Raw genomic sequence first — 22,513 nt, forward strand, 5'->3', positions numbered from 1 at the left:
TTTGAGGTTGGCATAGTTCTTATTTTAAGTCAAGCTCATTTCCCCTTACAAACAGGCTTTTTTGGATGTAATCTGTGCAAAATTATGCCAATGGGAAAACAATCTGTGGTAAAAAATTAGATTAAAAAAAATAATCTGCTATGACCTTCACATTTTACCTTAAAACTTGCTGCACACCATTTACCTAGAAGCTCTGTTAATGCGAACTATGAGCCAGATAGGGCTAAAGAGGAAATATTATGCTCTTATTTTTTTTATTTTTTTGCATGATCACTATTATACGGCGCCCGCAGAGCGGGGCCTTAACAATAGAAAATGTTATTTAAAGACAAGAAACATCTTATTTGTCAATCTTTTAAAACAATTACAGACATATATTTTAGCATGAAGATAACTTACATCTGACATTCAAAGAATAGCTGACTGATTCCACTGTCACTCCAGGCCAATTGGAGGCTTTACAGAACACATTTTGCATGTTGTCATCTTTCGCTCCAGTATACATAAAAACTGAAGTTGTCTTGATCAGGTCAAACTGACCAATGGTGTGAGAAATATGAAAGTTACTGTCCATAACTGGTGATGATTCTTTATACCAAGTGATGGCAGCTGCTGGATTACAATCATCAGTTTGACAAGTGAGGTTTATCTGTTGCCCTACATTTACTGTGATTTTATCATAAGTGAACGTCACTTTCTTCGCTGGTACTGTAAAAAATGAATAGCACACATTAAGTATAAATAAGAAATGTAACACCATTTTTTATATGTACTATAAAATTAATATTTATGTAAATTCAAATGTCAATGACCACCTTGGGCCTGTTACGTCTAGGCGTAAGCTTAACCTGGACTAAATCATGTATTAAACTCCAAAAGCAGACTTTGTTGCATTTTACAAAAAGGCAGAAACTTAAAGGCGAAAGCGTTTTGATTCTAAGGCAAAGTAAACAGAGATTCTTCATTTTGAGTTTGTATTCCATGCAATTAAGAAAAAGTACATTTATTAAATATCTGTACATGTATAACATTAAAATGTGTACCTATTATTCGATAATTGTTCCTAATTTTAAATAAATTAAGATTAATCAATTTAATAAATGATGGTCTTAATTTTAAAAAAAAACGTATATCATATACGATGTATGAGGAATTAAAGAAGGGTATAGTATTACCCCTGGTAACTGATTAAAACACAATAATTAAAAATGCTGTAATTCTAAATTATACATGTAGGTTATACCATAATAACAAGTCAAAGTGTATACATACTTAAAATGTATTTAAGTATTGGCAGATAATTTGTTTTTTAATTTAAAAAAAAGCATCAATTTTAAATTAAATTTTAAACCCTATTTTAAAAATTTCACTTAATTCAACTTAATAGCCTATATTTTATAATATTTATCTTCACATTTGAAGAAGTACTACATGCATGTTTTAAAAAACAAAGTCTGGAACCGATATATTGTTTCTGAACAACATTTGAACCTATAAAACAAAACTGATTTTATAATATTGAGAATAGTCCATCAATAAAGAACAAACGTACTTAAAACATTTACAGTTGTATTTTGTGCTTGCGTGTGGTTGTATTTTCCGTAAGTTTATTATGTATCATTTTACAATTCTCATTTTTGATGGTTGAATTTTATTAGGAACATCATTTTAAGCATCTTCTTTTCTATATTGTCTTTAAAATATGTGTCCCTCTTGAGATATAAACGATCTTCTGACTTTTGGCCCCATAAAACCCTTAATTACGAGGGTCAATCAAAAAATACGAAGACAATGCGGCTGTCTATCATATATTTTTCATTAAAGTCAACACTATCAGATTAATCTGTGCACCAACACTTATGTTATTGATGTGCGAAGTTTTAGTCCATTTGATGAAACGGTATTTTTGTTACCCCTTTTTAAAAACAACATGTTTTGTCACCACGGCGCACGGTAACGTTCAAAACATGACGTCAATATTAAACACACACAGTTTATAGATAAACCCCATCTTTATATCACGCTTAGTCTCTTGTGCCTCTATTCTTACAATTTAAAATTGCACTGAACCACTTAACATCTTATTTGCACACATTTGTTCGAGAATCATAAGTTAGTTCTTCAAAGTTTTCATTTTCTAACCGTCTATCTCTTGGTTTACTGTAACGATAACCCTGAACGTCGGTTGATGTTACTTATTTTTTTAACAAATATTTACAGATATTCTACTCTCTTTCGGACTGTTTTATATTCAAAATACAATTACCACGACTCCCACAAAATTTTTTACAGTTAAACACAAACTTGCAAATAATTGTTGACTTATTTTTTGCACCATTGAGCATTTTCACAGCTTGTGTCGGCTTTTTCCTGGGTTAAATCCATTTTGTTTGTACCTCTCGTTGCGCCGTGACGTCCGGCGACGTCGATGTTTTTAGTCAATTCTAAAGAGGACTATCTGTCATTAGTTACTAATATCTGTTCGACAAAACAATATATCGCGTCTTTATTTGGAACATACAATACCGAGACAGAACTTAATTGAAGGTTTCAATATTATTTGATTTTAAGCCCAATTTATAGAGATATTACTTTCAACATTATATGGTTTATTGTTGACATAACACAAATTTTGACCGTGCGCCGTGACCTCATTTTTGCAGGATTAGATTCTAAATAATTCTTAGAAATAAAGGAATTTATTAACTTTTTTTCTTGCAAATTGTTTGAAACTGTTGTTAAATTATGTCTACCAAATTTAGTAATGATATGACGTTAAGTAACATTGCTATGACAAAAGTCTTCGTATTTTTTGATTGACCCTCGTACGTAACGAGTTTTTTTTCTAAAATATATAGTTAAAAATCTGGACTATAAACATTTGGTTATATAACATACAATTTAAACTGCCGAAGTGGTCAGCCCTTTTAAGCAGTCAGCTTTTGTATGCAGTCATTTCAATTCTTCTTTCTATATGATTGCTCCCTAAAGAGCAGTCACTTGTCTAACGTGGTCATCGGTCTTCGTATTTTGATCCAAAACCGTACATTCGACATTTTGGTCAGTCACATGATTTACCCTGAGGATTTAAACATAGCTTCCGAATATTATGTAACTAATTTACACAATAATTGTACACATGAGGCGAGAGAAGCCAAATCTGTAAGATGTAATAATGTAATACGCAGTTCAGATACGGAAGGGATCAAGTAAATTCCTTAAAAAAGTGAAAATGCACTCTCTACCTTAAAAATAAAAAAAAAGCAAGTTTTAAATCAAAATTTTATTAAAATAAGTCTAAGAAATTTGATCAATTATTATCAAGGTCATTTTTGCTCCATGTGTTCATTTCAAAATGGATTGGACACAAATAAACCATGCGTCAGACAGGTTTCAATGCATGATTTCTTCTCATAATGAGATTAGATGCCCACTCCTTGTGATGAGATACACTTTAAATGTGAAGTGAAATAAAAAGTTTAAAAATAATTGATACATACATTTTCCTCTAACCATTTAAAATTCGAGTTTTCCGGATACAGCCTTTTTAAACCTAAGTTCCTGGCGCGATAAAAAACCCCTCATGATAAATACTTCTCTAAGGCGGCTCACTACACCGTGAAATATTTTCTCAAATCAGCAGAAAATTACTTGATTTTGATAGATATCATTATGGATAAGAAGTAATTAAGTCTAATAGGCAAAAGATCTGCAATTTTGGATGAAAAATAACATTTTCAAAAATTTAATTCAGTTAACATGAACAAAAGTTCCAGGCGGAATCGAACTCCTAATCTGCAGTTCAGAAGCCCAATACTTTAACCACTGAGCTACGACACTATGCAACCCAATCGAAAGATATAAACAATTTAACAAAACATTTAAATCGCCATCTTGTGACGTAGTGTCTTCAAAAGTATAAGTGTAGGTATAGTGAGGTACCTTAAACAGAATCATTTGTCTAGATTCCTGACTGTAGATTCGAGGATTTACATTAAAATTCTCCCAACCTTTGTATTTTTTGCATTTAAACCAGAACATGTTGTTATTTTTAATCTCTACTGTATAGCTGTCTGATACTTGGTAAATATTGTCCGATCCATGGTGAAATAGTTCAACACTTCAATTTTTTTTTCTCCTATAATTAAGCAAGGGGAAAACCTGTAACTTTCAAAACAAGTTTTATTTATATTTCGACGATAATTGATGCATGATCAAAGGGAAATATCCAAAGGTGTCCGAGGCAAGGTGAAATCACCCTACCACTATTTTTACCTATTGCTCAATGACCACGCAAGTACAGTAGGTCCATTCAAAAAATGTATGTATTATTTAAAAAATAAAAAGGGATGCTAAATTGACAAATAAATATTGGCAAAATGCATGTGTTGGAGTAAACATGATAAGTTTTAAACATTATATGCATTAACACCTATACATCCATTCTGGCCCTGTCCTAGATTCAAAACCCATACTTCAGGGGACATGAAATTTAAAATTTTAGTAGAGGGCTTCCTAGTAAACATAGTTATAAATTCAGTTTTTCATACAGACGTGTGAGAAAAGAGAATATTTTTAAACATTATATGCCTTAACACTATATTGCCATACCCCCCCCCCTCCCCATGTCCTGAACCTCTGACCAAGGGGCCATGAATTTCACAATTAAGGTAAAAGAGGTAGTGGACATCATAACAATAAACTCAGTTTTTTGCCCACGTGTGTGGGAGTAAAGAAGAAGATTTTTTAAAAATTTGATACATTTTTACTATATGGCCATATTGGCCCCACCCTAGAGCCTGAACCCCTGACACATGGGTCACGAATTTCACAAATTTGATAAAGGGATTCATGTACATTATAACCAGACATTTAGTTTTTAACAAATATATATGGGAGTAGAGAAGACGATTTTCTAAGATTTAATTAATTTTTACTATATGGCCATATTGGCCCCACCTTAGAGCCTGAACCCCTGACACAGGGGTCATGAATTTCACAATTTAGGTAGAGGGCCTCATGGAAATCAAAATTATGCATTTAGTTTTTACAAATAGATATGAGAGTAGAGAAGAAGATTTTCTAAGATGAAATTTAACCCGGGGTCAAATTTTTACGGAGAAAACTGACCTAGGGTCATTATTCTATGACAAGTAGGGTTCTTTTTCTACAGTAGAAAACCATTCAAGACCTGTAGATCTACGACCCCCCGCATGTTGAAAAACTAACTCCCATAGAATTTTGACCTCACTTATAAATTACATAGAAAGTAAAGGCGATACATTTAGCATTCATGTTTGGTAAGAGTTCGCCGGGGGAGGGGGGGGGGCAGCGAAAGCATATGAAAGATTAGACAGAATAAGTATGCGCCTCCCGTTTTACTCTTTTACATATATAACATCACTTTGAACAAAGCGATGTCTGTGTTTATCCTAAAGTACTTGTCAGCTTGCCTTGTGGAGCCCCTTCTAAGCCTTTTAAGGGTCCCCCCCTGAGGTATATGCATTATGATGCATATGAAAGATAAGACAGAATAAGTATGCGCCTCCCGTTTTACTCTTTTACATATATAACATCACTTTGAACAAAGCGATGTCTGTGTTTATCCTAAAGTACTTGTCAGCTTGCCCTGTGGAGCCCCTTCTAAGCCTTTTTAGGGGTCTCCCCCTGAGGTATATGCATTATGATGTGCTCGCTTTGCTAAATATGCCCCATTATTATAGTAGATGATTTAAAAGACAAACGTAAACCTAATGACTACGTATTGCAAATTTTCAGAAGAAAAAAAAACAGAAGACAGATATGAAACGACATACAAAGCGGATTTTTAAGTATCTGTTCTATTTAGCTATACTGAATATCTGACAACCAAACACTTATCTTGCAGGTAAACATAAGACAGCAACTCGCGTGTAAATTCGGAATATTGGATTTATCACGATCACACTAACGTTACTCTAGATGTCTGATAACTAACTTTAAACTCTGCATCGCTGCCATTACATGTTTAATAAAGTTGTGTAAGTACAGGCACGTATCATCCTTTTTTACTTGTAAACTTAAAATGGTACCATGGAAGGAAGGGGTTGGAATTCAACTGCGTTGTTTTAACCATAAACAAAGTGGCCAGCTCTTGTAATTTAAAGCTGGAATACAAATAAACAAAAACAAACCACTTTTTTAAATGAGGACTGTACATTGTAGGTCTCAAGTTTGGCTTGGTCCAAAATGTTGGCCTGGCCTCAAATTTGGCCTGTACAATAATGTTGGCCTTTATTTTAATTTCATATTTTATTTACATTTTGATGATTTTATTGAATTTTACTGATTTAAGTGCAATACACATGAATCATCACACTAGATGGCTTTTAGTGTCTTCCAGGAATAATTCTATTGAAACATATTTTTGACTACAGGTACATGTATGAGTGATTGATTCTAATAGATTTTGATCAAGTCTACTTTTAAAATCCAAAGTAATTTTTGAATGTAATACTGCCATAGAATTAGAATGACATGGGTTTTATTTTCAATGTATATTGTAATTTAAGTCAGACTTCTCTCAGTATCGGCCAATACCTATATCAAATACTTGTTTTAGAAAAAAATAATTGCAGAGACCAAATTGTGTTCATTTCAACCCACAGTAAAGGTCACAAAACGTTTTGCGTTGTTTAATGTTCTGATATTGAAGTTCAATTGTTTCCTAAATATACACATGCATGAAACTTGAATCTAAAGGTAATGATTAATGGCATCGCTGCATCATATTAATGGAAGATGCAATGTTGCAGCCATTCACAAATAGCATTATATTAGACCGAATGCTGTTTACGTGACATCTGCATTTTGCCTTAAATAAACTTTATAATTAATCTGATCTATGACGAACCGTCACGTATATGTATACTGCAGTGCTTAACCCAACCCCTCCCCTCCCAACTCTCTGTATGCAATATGCAACACGTTGATAATGACTCTTTTTCGAATTGATTTTTTCACTTTCACAACATATACATGTACATACGTGACAAATCTCTTGCATTAGTTGATATAATCAATTTGGAGAACTTTTGACTATTTGATACTGTACAGGTCTTGTGTAGTGAAAGTAAATTTTGCGAAAGAGAGAGAGAGAGGGGGGAGGGGTAGGGGCATTGTTTACATACATTTATAATATATACTATATAAACCATAATCATGTGATAGGACCCTGTTATACATGGATACTTGAAAGAAGATAAAGAAAACAAATCCCAGTTCTAAACAAAGAGGAAACAAGAGGCCCATGGGGCCAAATCGCTCACCTGAGCACCAATGGCTTTATATGGGCGTTCAAAGGATATTGTGCCATATGGCCCCTCGGTAGAAAAAATAAAAAAAAGAATACCATAAAATAAACTGTATCCAAATTTTACACTTATTTTCCTACACTAAATCTATGACATTATACCCTTATGAAATACCATTTTTACCAAAAATAAGATCCTATGCAAGATATAAAACTAAATTTTGGTAGGGGTACACTCTTAATTTCCAATTCCCTTTATTTTAGTTCTGCCCCCTCACTTTATAAAACGATCAAATTATGTATGAAAATATGCATATAGGTACATGTTCATCTTCAACTACATTGTACTAGCTGGTTATTGTATTTTATTATTATTAAAAAAAAGTCCTATATGTGAATGAGGAAAATTGTACTTCAAGGTGCTCAAATTAAAAACATTCAAAAATTTAATTGGTCTTCCACATTATAAACTATTGCCATTTACCAGGCGTGAACTCGTGCGACGCTTTATAACCTTTCTCACTTGATCGATGAATACACTCGAATGAAAAATGTTATCATGTGATATGTTAAAGAGCTATTACATGTATAATCAATACACAGGCGTTGGTACTGGGTGAAGGGGGGGGGGGGGTCCCTCCATCACTTGTTTGGCAAAGTCAGACATAGCCGTATTCAAAATCTTTTTCTTTTTTGCTTGTCTAGATTTCTGATAAGGTCTAGCCCCCCCCCCCCCAACCCCTCTCAATGAGCCTTAGACTGCAATGTATTGACAGACATATTGCTCTATTTTACTAAGGCCCTTCCTTTATTTTCATCTTTATTCAAAATCAACAGTAACAAATGGCTACAAATCAAGATGGTTTTCCGCTGCAATATTTTATAACGATAATAGATTTATCCTTGTAACAGTAGTGTTTTAAACTGTTTTAAAGAGGTCGTTTTAATTTAATTGTGTCTGAAAAACCAAAGAGTTGGTGTATATTCATCGTATAAAGAGTGGGCCCCAAAAAGTTGTTACAGAATATCATCCTTTTAATTTTTCTGTACAAGTATTTAACGTTTAGTGAGACATTTCGAATAATAAATCGAAATTTCAGCGTCAATCGCAGAATTATAAGCAAAATACAGAATTCACAATTCTGCCTGGTTTGAGTCAATTTTTTGTTTACAAGAGTTAATTACATTCATCTTAAGATTTTTAAAATTGGTATTTCCTATTAAGAATAAACAAAAGCATGGCCTCAGTTCTGCGAGCAAAGCTCTGTATCTTGCTTATAATTCGAAACTTGACACAGCTGAATATGGTTTGTAAAGAGGAAATTGTCAACTATTAAAAGAGAAGAAACATGCACTAAAACAAAGAAAGAGCACAATTTATTTTTCATAATATATATACACCTATATATTTCTAGCAGCAAAAACAATCTCCGTTTAGACTGAAAATGCACAGCATCTTAACAAAACACGTTGCATTATAATTAACCATTACGTAAAGATCGTACCGAATTACCAATAGAATGTATAGTATTTATAATATAATATGTTGTTAGTGCATCCGATTTTGCTTATTTTGCGCAGGTAAACAATTAACTGTCTGATTTACTGAAGTCTCTATTTGATTCGATACGTAAAAATTCCAAAATAAAGACGATATTTCCCCTCAAGTTTAACAGCATAAATGAAATTCAAAACAACGTAAAACCACGGTCACGAATGAAAATGTAAACGCATTGAAAGATTTAACCCCAATTCACTTCACGAAATCGGCACAAATATGTTTAGCATGTTTCAAGTATCCCTTCACACGTAAACTGTTGCACAACAAGCAAATACATGTTTGTCAGTTTGACCCGTTTGCCATGCGTCAACTAGTCTTGTTCAACCAGACGCTCGGCTGTCTCCGTAAATCTCCGACGAGCAGAGAGTCTGGTAAAGCGTCACGTTGATAACCGCTACCGATAGGGGGTGCCAATTTAGTTTCATTTTGAATCGTTGTGTTAATGTGTACCGGTTTGAGTTTGTGTGATATACAGTTCTTAATTTTATTGCTGTTAAAATTAAGGATCTTACGTCGATTTAGTTTAATACTTTAGTCTCGCTTTCCACAGACTCAGAACTTAAATTTGACGAAGCGGTGAATGTTTGTTTCTGTAACGTTTTCCGGGTTCGAAGATTCGGTTGCTCTGCCTGAGCAATTATAATACAAATCAAATTTCTCAATCAAAGCTTTAAATCAGTAATATGTACAATTCACTTTCTACTAGAGCGCACGCGCTTCCTCAACAGAACTTATTCTGTTATCACAACACATACAATAAAACCTCGAAAGCCTTATGCAGGCACGTAAGGTATTTATTCGTGTTCTAGGTTTCACCCTAATTACTGCTTCCTTTACAGCTTCTTCTCACCTCGGCTGTCTGTTCAGAAGTCCCCTGAGAGCTCAGAAACTCTACTTATATACCCTAAGTCACGTGATACTTGGGGATCTAGAAACAGGAAGTAGAACTCTAGTATGAGAAGCGAATATGATTTTGATTCCGACTTTCGTTTCAATACCCACGCCTCCAGGAATGCGTCCCGCATATAAAAATAACAATATGATCTGGTAATGCGCGTGGAACATAACAAAACTAACAATAAAACAACTTGATTCAAGAGAGGGTCATGATCAACAAAAATAATTCAAAAACAGTGCGCTCATTACAAAAATCAGTGAAAAGATCTATTAGCATGAGTAAAAAATATGAAATCAGCAAATGATCTATGAGCAGTCTGCATGCCTTACAAATAATGAAAAATCAGCCAATAATGAATCTGCCTTAATCAAAGAAAAACACATCAACTTAAATTTATCTAAAACCAACTCTCGTCTTCACGCGATGTGACAGTGGTCTTTTCCTCCTAGCTGCACCCATTTTATCGGCTATGATTTACAACAGGTCAACTATCTCTAACCTTTTCCCGTACAAACAAAAGTCAAGATATCGCTTGCACTCTGAACAACTACTCAAGTTTAGTATCTAGCCGCTATAGTCGACTTCATAGTCTTGTAACCACTTTGGCGCATTTCTATCGCGTCTCGGTCGGCAGTTTCCGCTCGCGCCAGTTTCCTCAACGGAAATGAATGGCTCCGTTTCTTCAATGTGAACATCGTCATGAGGTGAACTGTCACCTATCTGTAAGTCACCTTTGTTTTCAGGCTCGTTGTCAGAATTGTCCTCTCCCCTTAATGTCTGAGCATGGCTCTTTCTCATTCGGTCACAATGAATGACAGTGCTCTTTTCTCGAAAACCACATGCAACTGTGTACAATACATCTGACAGCTTATTATCTACTTTATAAGGACCCCTCCAAAAAGAAGTAAGCTTGGGAGAGCATCCGCTTTTCCTTACTGGGAAGTATACATATACCATATCGCCTGGTTTAAATGACGACCAAGATACTTTAACATCATGGTACTTCTTCTGACGAAGCATCTCTCCCTTTACATTGTCTCTGACAATGGCATGCGCCTTCTCCAAACGTTCGCGCAATATCCAAACCCATTGATGAGCTGGTATTTCTTTAATTTCTGTCGGCATCTCGTACATTAAATCTAAAGGTGTTGTTGCCTCTCGACCTAACATAAGCATATTAGGAGAGAAATTTGTTGTCTCATGCATCGTTGATCGATAAGCCATGAGGATATAAGGAAAACACAAATCCCAATCTCGTTGGTTGTCTCTGACATAGGCGCTCAGCATTGAAAGCAAGGTGCGGTTGAATCGCTCAACCATTCCATCGGATTTAGGATGGTAGGGCGTTGTCCGTGTTTTTGTAATGCCCAGCAATTTGCACATTTCTGTGAACAGCTTACTCTCATACTGTCGGCCTTGATCAGAATGAATGATGGATGGAACACCAAACCTAACGATAACTTGTTCCATATTGGTTCGAGCAATGGTCTCCGCTTCCATATCTGGAAGAGCAAATGCCTCTGTCCATTTTGTAAAGTAGTCCGAAACGACGAGAATGTGACGATTTCCTCGGTCCGTCTCGGGCAACTCACACAAAATGTCAGTTGCTACTCTCTCCATAGGCACACCAGATGTTGTGATTTGCATAGGAGCGCGGCGTTTCGGAATAGGATTTTTCCGCTTAGTACACGTGTTACATCCCGCTATGTACTGATGTACATCTCTCTGTAGACCTGGCCAATAGTATCGTTGTCTTATTTTTGCCAGCGTCTTTGTCACTCCTAGGTGACCTGACGTCTTATTGTCGTGACACATCTCCAAGACATTTCTCCTCTCACAGTCTGGCACTATGGCTTGATAGATCTCTCGATTTGACGGAAGCAATACCCATCGACGCACAAGCAAACCATCCTGGATGCTTAGTCTTTCAAATTGGTTCCACAACGATTTGATCACGTACCCATGCTGCGAAACATCAGAAAATGAGGGTCTTTTACCGAGGTCAATCCATTTGCGAACTAATTGAATGTCTTTGCTCTCATCTTGAGATCCTCTTAGACTAGCGCTCGCCAACTCATTTTTGTTCTCCTCGACCTCAGTAGATGAGTGCAATACCCTAACTAAAGATTTTGAATCTTTTGTCTCCCAATTAGAATCAAATCCACACTGGGTGCATGGGATTCTACTAAGAGCATCCGCGTTCCCGTGTTTTCTGCCCGGGCGATGCTCTATCTCCATATCATAGGTGCTGATGACTTCTAGCCATCGCGCTAATTGTCCTTCCGGGTTTTTGAACCTGAGAAGCCATCTCAGTGACCCATGGTCAGTCCTTAACAGAAACTGTTTTCCATAAAGATAGTGCCTAAAGTGCTTTATGAAATGGACAACAACGAGCAATTCTTTTCTCGTCACACAATACCTTCTCTCTGTTTTAGATAGTGCACGACTGGCATACGCTATCACCCGCTCGTTTCCGTTGATTTCCTGCGAAAGCACAGCGCCTATTGAGCAGTTACTTGCGTCTGTATCAAGAATGAATCGTTTGGACACATCAGGTAACGCCAGTATTGCTGCAGATATTAACCTGTTTCGAAGATTTTCATCAGCGCTCTGTGCTTCTTGCGTCCACTGAAACTTTCGCCCCTTTTCTGTAAGACGATGCAATGGTTTTGCCTCCGAGGCAAAATCTCGAATAAAGCGTCTTTAATAACTGCACAACCCTCAAAATGAGCGAATGTCAGACACATTGGAAGGAGTTGGCCACTGGGCAACTGCTGCAATCTTTTCCGGGTCTGTAGCAATGCCCTCATGAGATATTATGTGTCCCAGGTATTTCACTTTAGTTGCAAAAAGGTTGCACTTCTTTGCCTTTAATTTCAGTCCAGCTTGCTGAAGTCTATCAAATACCTTTCCCAAGTTCTCTATCATGTTCTCAAAGGAATTTCCAATAACTATTATGTCGTCAAGATACACTAGGCAAATGTCCCACTGGAGACCCGCCAGAACAGTCTCCATCAGACGTTCAAACGTCGCAGGCGCACAGGTTAGACCAAAAGGCATAACCTTAAATTGAAATAGACCTTTCCGCGTTACGAAAGCTGTCTTAGCTTTATCCTTTTCTTCCATGCCAACCTGCCAATACCCACTGTTAAGGTCTAATGTGGAGAACATAGCATGACCCGAGAGATGGTCAAATGCTTCGTCAATATTTGGGAGGGGATATGCATCTTTGATAGTTACTTCATTCAAGCGGCGATAATCAATACAGAATCGCATTGTCCCGTCCTTTTTGCGCACTAGAACAACAGGCGATGCCCAAGGGCTATTGGAAGGTTCTATAACATCTCTTTCTAGCATTTCACTGACTTGTTTGTCGACTTCATGTGACAAATGCAAAGGAATGCGGCGCACGCCTTGCCTAATTGGTTTCTCAACTGTTCCAGTATTTATCTTATGCTTAACTACTGCTGTTCGTCCAAGGTCAAAATTTGAACTTGCAAACAGATGTTGATATTTGCGTAAGAATTTTTCAGCGTCTTTGGCTTGTGAGTGCGTAAGGTTATCTTTACCTCGATATAGGAGATCGCGCAAATCCTCTCGCAGCTCGACAGATGACTGCTTTTCAAATCTAGCCTTGCTCTTCTCTGCATCAATAGACGTCATCTTAGCTATGGTTGTGTCCTTGTATATCGTTTGCAGTATATCTGTAATATTCATAAGTCGAACAGGTATATTCTCTCCACCTTTAACCAACGTTCGCCCAACTAGCGCACGACCCCTTTCCAGAAATTTTTCTTCTGGCTCGACAATGTAATCTATGGTACTGCATTTATTGTCTCCCGATATTTTACCATTTATGACTAATTCACTTCGTGGGGGAATATGAACGTCGTCGGCAGCAGTGATACGAAAACAGCCTATTGCTCCTTCACAAGAGACTGCGCACTCCTCATCATTTAGCCGCAAAGTATTAGTTCCGAGATTTATAATACCATTTCCCATTTTTAGGAAATCAAGGCCAAGTATTCCATCGACAGTGATATCCGTCACTATCGCTGGAATATGTGTTTCAGACTGACAAACCTCGATACCAAATATTGCTCTTCCATATTGAGGGAGCGCATCTCCACTTGCATTTAATACTCTTTGTGAACTTTCTTCTAGAATCGGACGAGTGTGTTGTGGTATCAAATCGTATATCTTCCTTGATATTAATGTCAACGAAGCGCCTGTGTCGATCAGCATCTTTGCTTGGACTTCATTGACCTTAGTTTGTAGAAAGATACCAGCTTCATGGTTTGAAGTGTTTGCGCCTATATTTGCGTTCATACACTTGTTTTTCCTGCGATTGCTACGAATTCGTCGAGTTTTCCCCTCGCCCGGACTTTTTCTAGAAGGCTCACTTTTCTTATCCGCCCCTCTACTCTTCAAACTGGGACAGTTTCTCCGAATATGACCCTTTTCCTTACAGTAATAGCAAACCACGCCATTGCTGAGGTTTCCGCCTGAAGTCTGTATAGGTCGTCTTTGTCGTGCCCCATTTTGAACCTGTTTTTCTAATTCATCTAATTTAGTCTGCATTGCCTTCATTAAATCCATTAGCTGCGTTGTCTGAGGTTGTGCGCTTTCATCACTCTCAATCATGCGCAAGTCTCCTCGCTTTTCTGTTTTGAAATACGCATCTAGCTCCACAGCAAGACGAATTGCGTCATTTAGATTTTCAGGTCTGCTCTGTTTGATGCGCAGTCTCATATCCGAGTTGACTAATGCATCGATAAACGCATCTTTACCTAGCGTCTCCCTAACCTCAGACGGTGCCGTCGGATAAGCTAAACAAGTCAACCTATGAATAGCCTGACCTAATTCCGACAGGGTCTCAGACGCTTTCTGTCTTCTTTCCTTTAATTGCGCTCGATAGAGTTCCTTCTGGTTTGGCGGCGCAAAACGTTCCTCTAGAGCTTTTACCAGCAAATCATACCGTTGTCCCATTTCATTAGAAACATTCCCAAGTATACCTTGAGCTGCCCCACGCAGCGAAACAGCTAAGTATAATCCTTTCTCCTTCTCTGACCAATTGTTAAGGGCAGCGCAGGCGTCAAAATGAGATTTGTAGTCCAGCCATGAATGAGAGCCATCAAATGTTGCTGGTTTGATGTTGCATCTAGTGCCCTTACTTCCTGGATCTGTGCAAGCTTCAATGTCTCCTCTCGGAACCGCTGACTGTCTACTTTCAGTTTGTAGCTCACGAATTGGTGCGTAATTGATACTTTTTCTCCTCAACGCATCCGCATTTCTCCGCTCTGATGGCGCACGTGTCAATGTCGCACTCGACAGTATTGGCGCTCCCGCGGCTGGCGGCGCGCTCGCTGTTTCAGTGACTAATATGTGATCACCCAGCGCATCCGCAAGCAAAGCCTCACTAGTATCACCTTCACTGTGTGCCTTTGCCCGGCGCACTGTAACATGGCTTGTGCGCTCCATATCATCAATACCAACCCTTTCTTCATTAGCCTGCAATACAACTGTATTCTCAGGGTCGTAATACTGACCTCCGCTCGCTCCGTTCAGTGTAGCGATTCCAGAATCGCGCGCTTGCGTTCTTCTTTCCCTAGGTGTAGAAAACCTTTCTATTTCTTTGCGCAATCGATCGCAGCTCTGCTCTAAAAATGATATTTCTTCATCTATCATCTCATCCATATTAATTGATCACAGCTGATTATAAAGAAATAAATAAATGATTATCTATAACCGAATCCCGACGCTGCCACTAAATTTATGTAACGTTTTCCGGGTTCGAAGATTCGGTTGCTCTGCCTGAGCAATTATAATACAAATCAAATTTCTCAATCAAAGCTTTAAATCAGTCATATGTACAATTCACTTTCTACTAGAGCGCACGCGCTTCCTCAACAGAACTTATTCTGTTATCACAACACATACAATAAAACCTCGAAAGCCTTATGCAGGCACGTAAGGTATTTATTCGTGTTCTAGGTTTCACCCTAATTACTGCTTCCTTTACGGCTTCTTCTCACCTCGGCTGTCTGTTCAGAAGTCCCCTGAGAGCTCAGAAACTCTCCTTATATACCCTAAGTCACGTGATACTTGGGGATCTAGAAACAGGAAGTAGAACTCTAGTATGAGAAGCGAATATGATTTTGATTCCGACTTTCGTTTCATTTCCAAGTTTTACACAGTAGCTATAGATTTTAAATTGAAATACCTTAAAAACATTTATTGGTTCTACCCTATCCCAAAAGGTAACACTGCAAATAAATCCTTTCCATTCATAACCGTTATTAAACTTTCCAGTTGAGATCATTCAGTTTAAACGGCAAATTCATTCGATCACAAATAGTTGTTCCCGTCATTGTTTACATGTAAAAGGAGGTGTGATTTTTTGAACCAATCAAATTCAATACCAGTATTTGGTAAGCCTCGTTTTGAGGTCACAATCATTTTCGTGACGCTTTACCAGACTCTCTGCTCGTCGAAGATATACGGAGACAGCCGAGCGTCTGATTGAACGAGACTATGCGTCAACGGCTGCTTTATACAAAGAACTTTCGTTTTCGATATGGAATACCGAACCCGAAGTTATAAACTCATTGACCGCGATTATCTCTTTTTTTATTTTTGTAAATTACTCAAATTTGAAACAGAATTCGCCGATAATTTTTGCAATTTATATTTTCCTTTCCATAAGAATTATCAATGCAAAATTACGTTGAATTTGACTCAGTAGTTCTTGAGAAGAAGATTTTTTATAATGCACTCCCTTTTTCTAGTTTCGAAGTTTTCTCCTTTTTAAATACAGATCGGTCTTTCATTTTTGCAATTTATAATCACCTTTTTATAAGAATGTTTTGTGCCAAATTTGATTGAAATTGGCTCAGTGGTTTTAGAGAAGAAGTTCAAAATGTGAAAAAAATACAGACGGACAGACAGACGGACGACGGACAAAATGTGATCAGAATAGCTCACTTGAGCTTTCAGCTCAGGTGAGCTAAACACTACAGACGTAAAATGTTACTAGAAACTCTTCTATCTGAATACATCTTCGATTTCTCTGTATAACGTATATTTACCATTGATGACGTCACATGCATGTTTAGTAGAAAAGATCAATGTCGGGTCACAAATCATCGGAATGCAGTGTAAACAATGCCGAAATATTACTTATTTAATACCGATACACAAGATTTAGATAAATGTCAGTTTGGATATAATCAGGATAAAACGGACATGGATGTTTTGCTTTATTGTTTTATTAGCGAGTGTTATAAGGTAAGCAGATAGACATTTATGTGGCTAGACCGGCCTTTCCTCTGTCAGTGTGTACAAAAAAGGAAAAAGTGTAACACTACCTCGAATATTATGAAAGTTGAATTAGGGAAATATCAAAAGCATATGACTTAAACTACTTGAAAAGTGCTGCTAGAATCCTGTGCTTCGTTGCTGTAAATAAAAAATACGAAGTATTTTCAATGAAATTGATTAAGTCGAGGGGGTTTCCGATAAATAATAACAATATTTCTTTTATGCGAGTAACAATAGGATTCTAGCTGTAAAACTAATAATAATGAACTAATTGCTGATCGAATTATTGTATAACACATACAAATGAACTTCGGGGTAGTGTTACACTTTTTGATATTTTGTTAAGGTAAAAACGTTATACATATATACCCCTAAACCTTGTTTGCATGCGGTATAACCATCAGAGTATGTCTATTCCTTAAGTGCACCTGGATGCATTATCCATGCAAGTTTAGTGAAGTTACTACCACTAATAATTGGCAAGTGCTCCAATAAATTTTACTGGATGCCAACACCAAGGGTAAAGCACAATCAAGCCCCCTACCTTCTCCCAAAACTCCGTCTTGGTTAGCCTTAAACTGAAGTTTACTTGTAATGATACAGATCGTAGTTTTGTCATTAATAGTTGTGCATGTGTGAATAGGTTCTTTTCAGTATTTTTTTTTTTTTTTGCTTTTCATTTTGTAATATATTTTTCATTCTCAATAGTTTCCACTAATTTACCTTTGATATTAAATGTGATAGCTTCACTTCTTTCGCCACCACCATACTCCTCACAAGATACTGTCTTGTTATTCCATGTCCTCTGTGCTTTGGTTTGCAGTAAAAATGTTTCACTATTTTCACAAATCAAATATTTATTACAAAATGGACTACAAGTATTGTTTTGAAATATCACAATACATGATGTGCTCTCTGGTAAATTAAACTGTGCGATGTGTTTCCCAGTGCTTAACAAGCATCGTATTTTTACTGTATCATTCTCCTGTACATTGTTGGATGGCTCTATGGAAATCTGTACGAGAGCTACAAAAACAGAATTAAAAGTACACAAGCAAATAATTTAATAGATTTAACAATTTATATTAACAAAAAACAATATCTACACTTGCAAATGTTTTCCGTTATATAACACTGGTTACGCCATCAGCTGTTATTTCTGCATAACATCATTATGGATTCAATCGGGGATTTTTTTCAATTGTACATGTGAATTTTCTTTTCTGTTTCCCTTTTTAGTAATACAAAAGTGTTGTCTTGTCAAAAATAGTGTCATATTTATTTATCACGATAATGAAAATTAATGCTTGCAACATAGTTGCAATATTTTTGGTTACGTCATCTTAATCGAAGCGGCTTACTAGGTCATCACAAAAGAGAAAGTATGGAGCATTGTTATTGTCAAAATTTGCAACAAATGTAAATTTAAGAAATAAGGTATCATTTTTGGATGTATATCGGGATATAAATACGGATAGGTACATGATCAAATTCCATAAAGCCCTTCGGGCTTTATGGGATTTGATCACGTGACCATCCCGTAGTGTTATCCCGATATACATCCAAAAATGATACCTTACTTCTTAAGTAACTACTTTTTCGGTTACACATGGTGTGTTTCCCATGTTAGACATGTAGACTACTCTTAGTTATGATTTCCCCTAACAACCCCATTCAGTATCTGATTTATAGTCTATTAAATGTGCTTTTAAAATTTTGAGTTTCTACAGACTGCAGTGTTTACGAAATATATAACTTGAAGAAACCAAATTAGGAAATTAAAGGGCTTTGTTTGTTGTTTAATCCTTAACCTATGCATGTGGGTTACGTTAAACATAGAAACTTTTGACGGCGTTATGCTATTAAACACAAATCTTCTAAACAATTCAGTTGAGCAGATCTTGTTTAGAAAGATTTACAAATTACTACACTGATACACATACTGTCCCTTTGTTGTTAAAATTTATAGGAAGACTTTTCTCTATTTATGCGTAAAATCTTGCCAGAATAATTTATATAAGCTCCTGTAGAACTTACAGTGGTAGCAACGTTATTGTTGACAAACGACACGCACGATTCTGATACACGAACGATCACGCACGATACACGAACGATCACGCACGATACACGGACGATCACTAACTTACTGAATCTTCACGATACACGAACAAAAACGATAAAACACGCAACCGAACGATTCTACACCATTAAACACGCAAAATCAAAATTAATTTTTAAGATTAGAATTAAGGAAACGTATTACTTTAATTTGTATTGCTTTATGTTTGTGTGTTACTGAAAAGCGGCATGTACTTTAGTCATGCACTGTTTTGTATTTCACGAGTTAACACTTTTACACATCCATACACAAATATAAAGGATTCACACACAAGTTAATATTTTGTCTACATAACAAATATTAACTTCAATCATAAGTTTAAGAAAACTACGTGTAGTTGAAATGAAGATAATGCATAAACTACACGAAATTATTTACATACGAGTTGACTGTTTATGTAATTTAATTCTCTTACGTACGATAGAATTATGCGTGATACAGGTAAATTTGTTACCTTGTTCCATAGAATTTCGATTTTTCACATCAAATATTTTCATAATGTACAGTAAATAATTGATTTATTTCTATTCATTCTATATTTTAAAGCGTCTAAATAAATTTTAATTCAAACGAATGTGTATACAATCTACTAGATAATAATGCGTATCGTATTCTCATTTGAAAGAAAAACGTTGGGAATAATCGTTTAGTTTAAAACGGGGAATGGGTAAGCTTAGCCGCTTTCATTCAACGTGTCGCTTTTGCTAATATGATTGAAATTATTTGTCAAGACACAATTGATGCTTGATATAGGCTGATTGTAAAATTAAGCAAAACTAACTCGACCGAACAAAGGATTGAATGAGCTATAGAAATAAAAAAAAATGTATTTAAGGACGAAAGAGAGATTGAATGTTAACAACTGTCAATGTTCTTATATAATAAAAAGTTTTTAATTCACATTGTTTTACAAAAACTACTTGTCTTTGTTTTAAGAATAAATCCTGGCATTCCGTAAAAAAAGTTACAAAACGAAAAAACCGCACGATCACGCACGGTAAAAAACGCAAACCAATGTTCCTGATACACGCACGATCCCGCACGTTACACGAACGATCACCCACGTTACACGAACGATTTAACACGATTGGCTTGTCAACAATAACGTTGTTACCACTGTACACATAGTTAGGTCTTTCCACCTAAAATGACCTTTAGCCAGATATACCTTACAACACTGAGGTTTTTCTCTATGGTGTATGAATTGCCTTTTAATGCTTATCCTCTAATACTCTGAGTAGTTACTTGGAACTTTTACCAATGTCTTAAAAATCTCTGAACCTCAGCAATTTTAGATAGCTCTAAATAATCTAAATTCTTTTTATTTGTACCATAAATATACCTTTTAGGAAGCCAAAGAGGTATAGCGCCTTTTCCCTACACCTGTGTTTGGACGGAAAGTACCTGTTACTTATGTTCTTATTCGCTCCACTCAACCGAACATAAATTATTTACAATAATAACAAAACACATGATTAGTGAAGGAAGCGCGTATTTGCTGTATTTATTTACACGTACACATACATATAAAAATTCCTCAAACTTCTTTCTGAAATAAAACAATTTACATTTTATTGTGCACAGTCCTTCGATTTTTAAATGTCAATAAATAAATTGGTGGGTGGGTGGGGATTGTGTAAATGCGGCAAAGAAAAGCCTTCGAATGAATTAAAATCGTGCTTAACTTGAATACCTGTTCTACAGGCTATACGCTATAAATAGTAGCAAATGGCTACAGGTTTAAATCTATAAAACCAAAACATATAACATGTGTTCTAGTGCCTATGATAAATTAATTTAAAATAGCTTCATTAACCTGGCTGTCGCAATATGAGTTTCGAAACCTGGATACACCGTACTGATTTTATAATGATGTCTGCAACAACTAATTTCTCAAAAATTCGGAAAATCTGTGTGTAACAGTTGTTAATATTCTGAACCGTGATAAGTTCAAGCAAAATGCAATGGATCTAAGTGTAAATAGAGTACATGTATAGTGGTAATGAAGAGATCTATATAATTATATATATATATATATATATATATATATATATATATATATATATATATATATATATATATATATATATATATATATATATATATATATATATATATGGTGTGCTCATACTCAGACTTAATTAAACAAAATAATTTGAATTATTAGAAAAACCAGAATATTAGATACATGTTAATTATACTCTCTATTCTGTTCATGTTTCAATTTAAGTGAGAAAAAAAATTACAACTTAGTGAATTCGATCCAGCGACCACCAAATCAAAAAGACGTCCGCGTTACCACTAGGCCACGCATTTAACATTTTCAGCAGATGCATTTTCAATATATATATATATATATATATATATATATATATATATATATATATATATATATATATATATATATATATATATATATATATATAAATTAAATAAGAAAACACGAAAAACGTTCAATATAGCTTAAGCACTTTCATTTTAAAATCTTCAGAAGCTATATAAGCCATATATAGCTTCTGAAGATTTTAAAATGAAAGCGCTTAAGCTATATTGAACGTTTTTCGTGTTTTCTTATTTAATTTTTATCTATAACTCGCCGACCACTGTGGATTTTATTGTGTTTCAATATATATATATATATATATATATATATATATATATATATATATATATATATATATATATATATATTTATTTATTTATATATATATATATATACATACATATAAAGCACATCCTATCCTTGTCAACTTTCAGGATAGCAGCACTGTGTATATATATATATATATATATATATATATATATATATATATATATATATATATATATATATATATATATATATATATATATATATATATATATATATATATATATATATATATATATATATATACATAGATGTTCTATTTATCTCATACAATTTGATTTATATTATGAAGCTTTTGAGACAGTCCCTTATGTGACCCGAATTGTTTTTGGGGTTTTTTTAAGATTAAAAACGATGATGCAACGTTGTGTTATGCGGCTATTTTGACTAGCGCAATACAATTTAGTACGTCATTCCTGAGATAAATCTAACTGTTTTAATGTAAAGTTTCACTGAAATAAACCTTAAAATAATTTTTTAGCTTAAGACAATTTTTCTTAGAGCTTATTCATTTGATTAAATGGAAATTCCGATTAGAAGACTTGAATAATCAAGTTTGTTGACATAGCCTACACGAAGTTGCGAATGCTCGTTAGTTTGAATTGACTCGAACGAGGAACATTTGTTGATGCATGATGTTTAATAAAACAAACACTAGGCTAGCCTTATGATTC

At 35.4% G+C, this 22,513-nt stretch overlaps 1 protein-coding gene across 1 annotated transcript; it reads right to left on the bottom strand.

Annotated features, from left to right (window-relative positions):
- Window positions 1-206: 206 nt before the first annotated feature.
- Window positions 207-17,975, bottom strand: LOC128169674 (uncharacterized). The gene is made up of 4 exons (XM_052835776.1): window positions 17,969-17,975; window positions 17,794-17,880; window positions 400-708; window positions 207-223 (listed from the first exon to the last, which is right to left on the bottom strand). The coding sequence occupies exons 1-4, from the start codon at window positions 17,973-17,975 to the stop codon at window positions 207-209; spliced, it is 420 nt and encodes a 139-aa protein (XP_052691736.1).
- Between the last annotated feature and the right edge of the window lie 4,538 nt (window positions 17,976-22,513).

Source organism: Crassostrea angulata, unplaced genomic scaffold (genome assembly GCF_025612915.1).
Source record: "Crassostrea angulata isolate pt1a10 unplaced genomic scaffold, ASM2561291v2 HiC_scaffold_169, whole genome shotgun sequence".
In the NCBI taxonomy this organism is placed as follows: Eukaryota; Metazoa; Mollusca; class Bivalvia; order Ostreida; family Ostreidae; genus Magallana; species Magallana angulata.

Bases quoted from the DNA above. Each gene is read 5' to 3' on its own strand.
- LOC128169674 (XM_052835776.1), bottom strand. The intron at 709-17,793 runs GTAAATTAGTGG...CATTTTTTACAG, and splicing joins TATCACATTTAATATCAAAG to TACCAGCGAAGAAAGTGACG.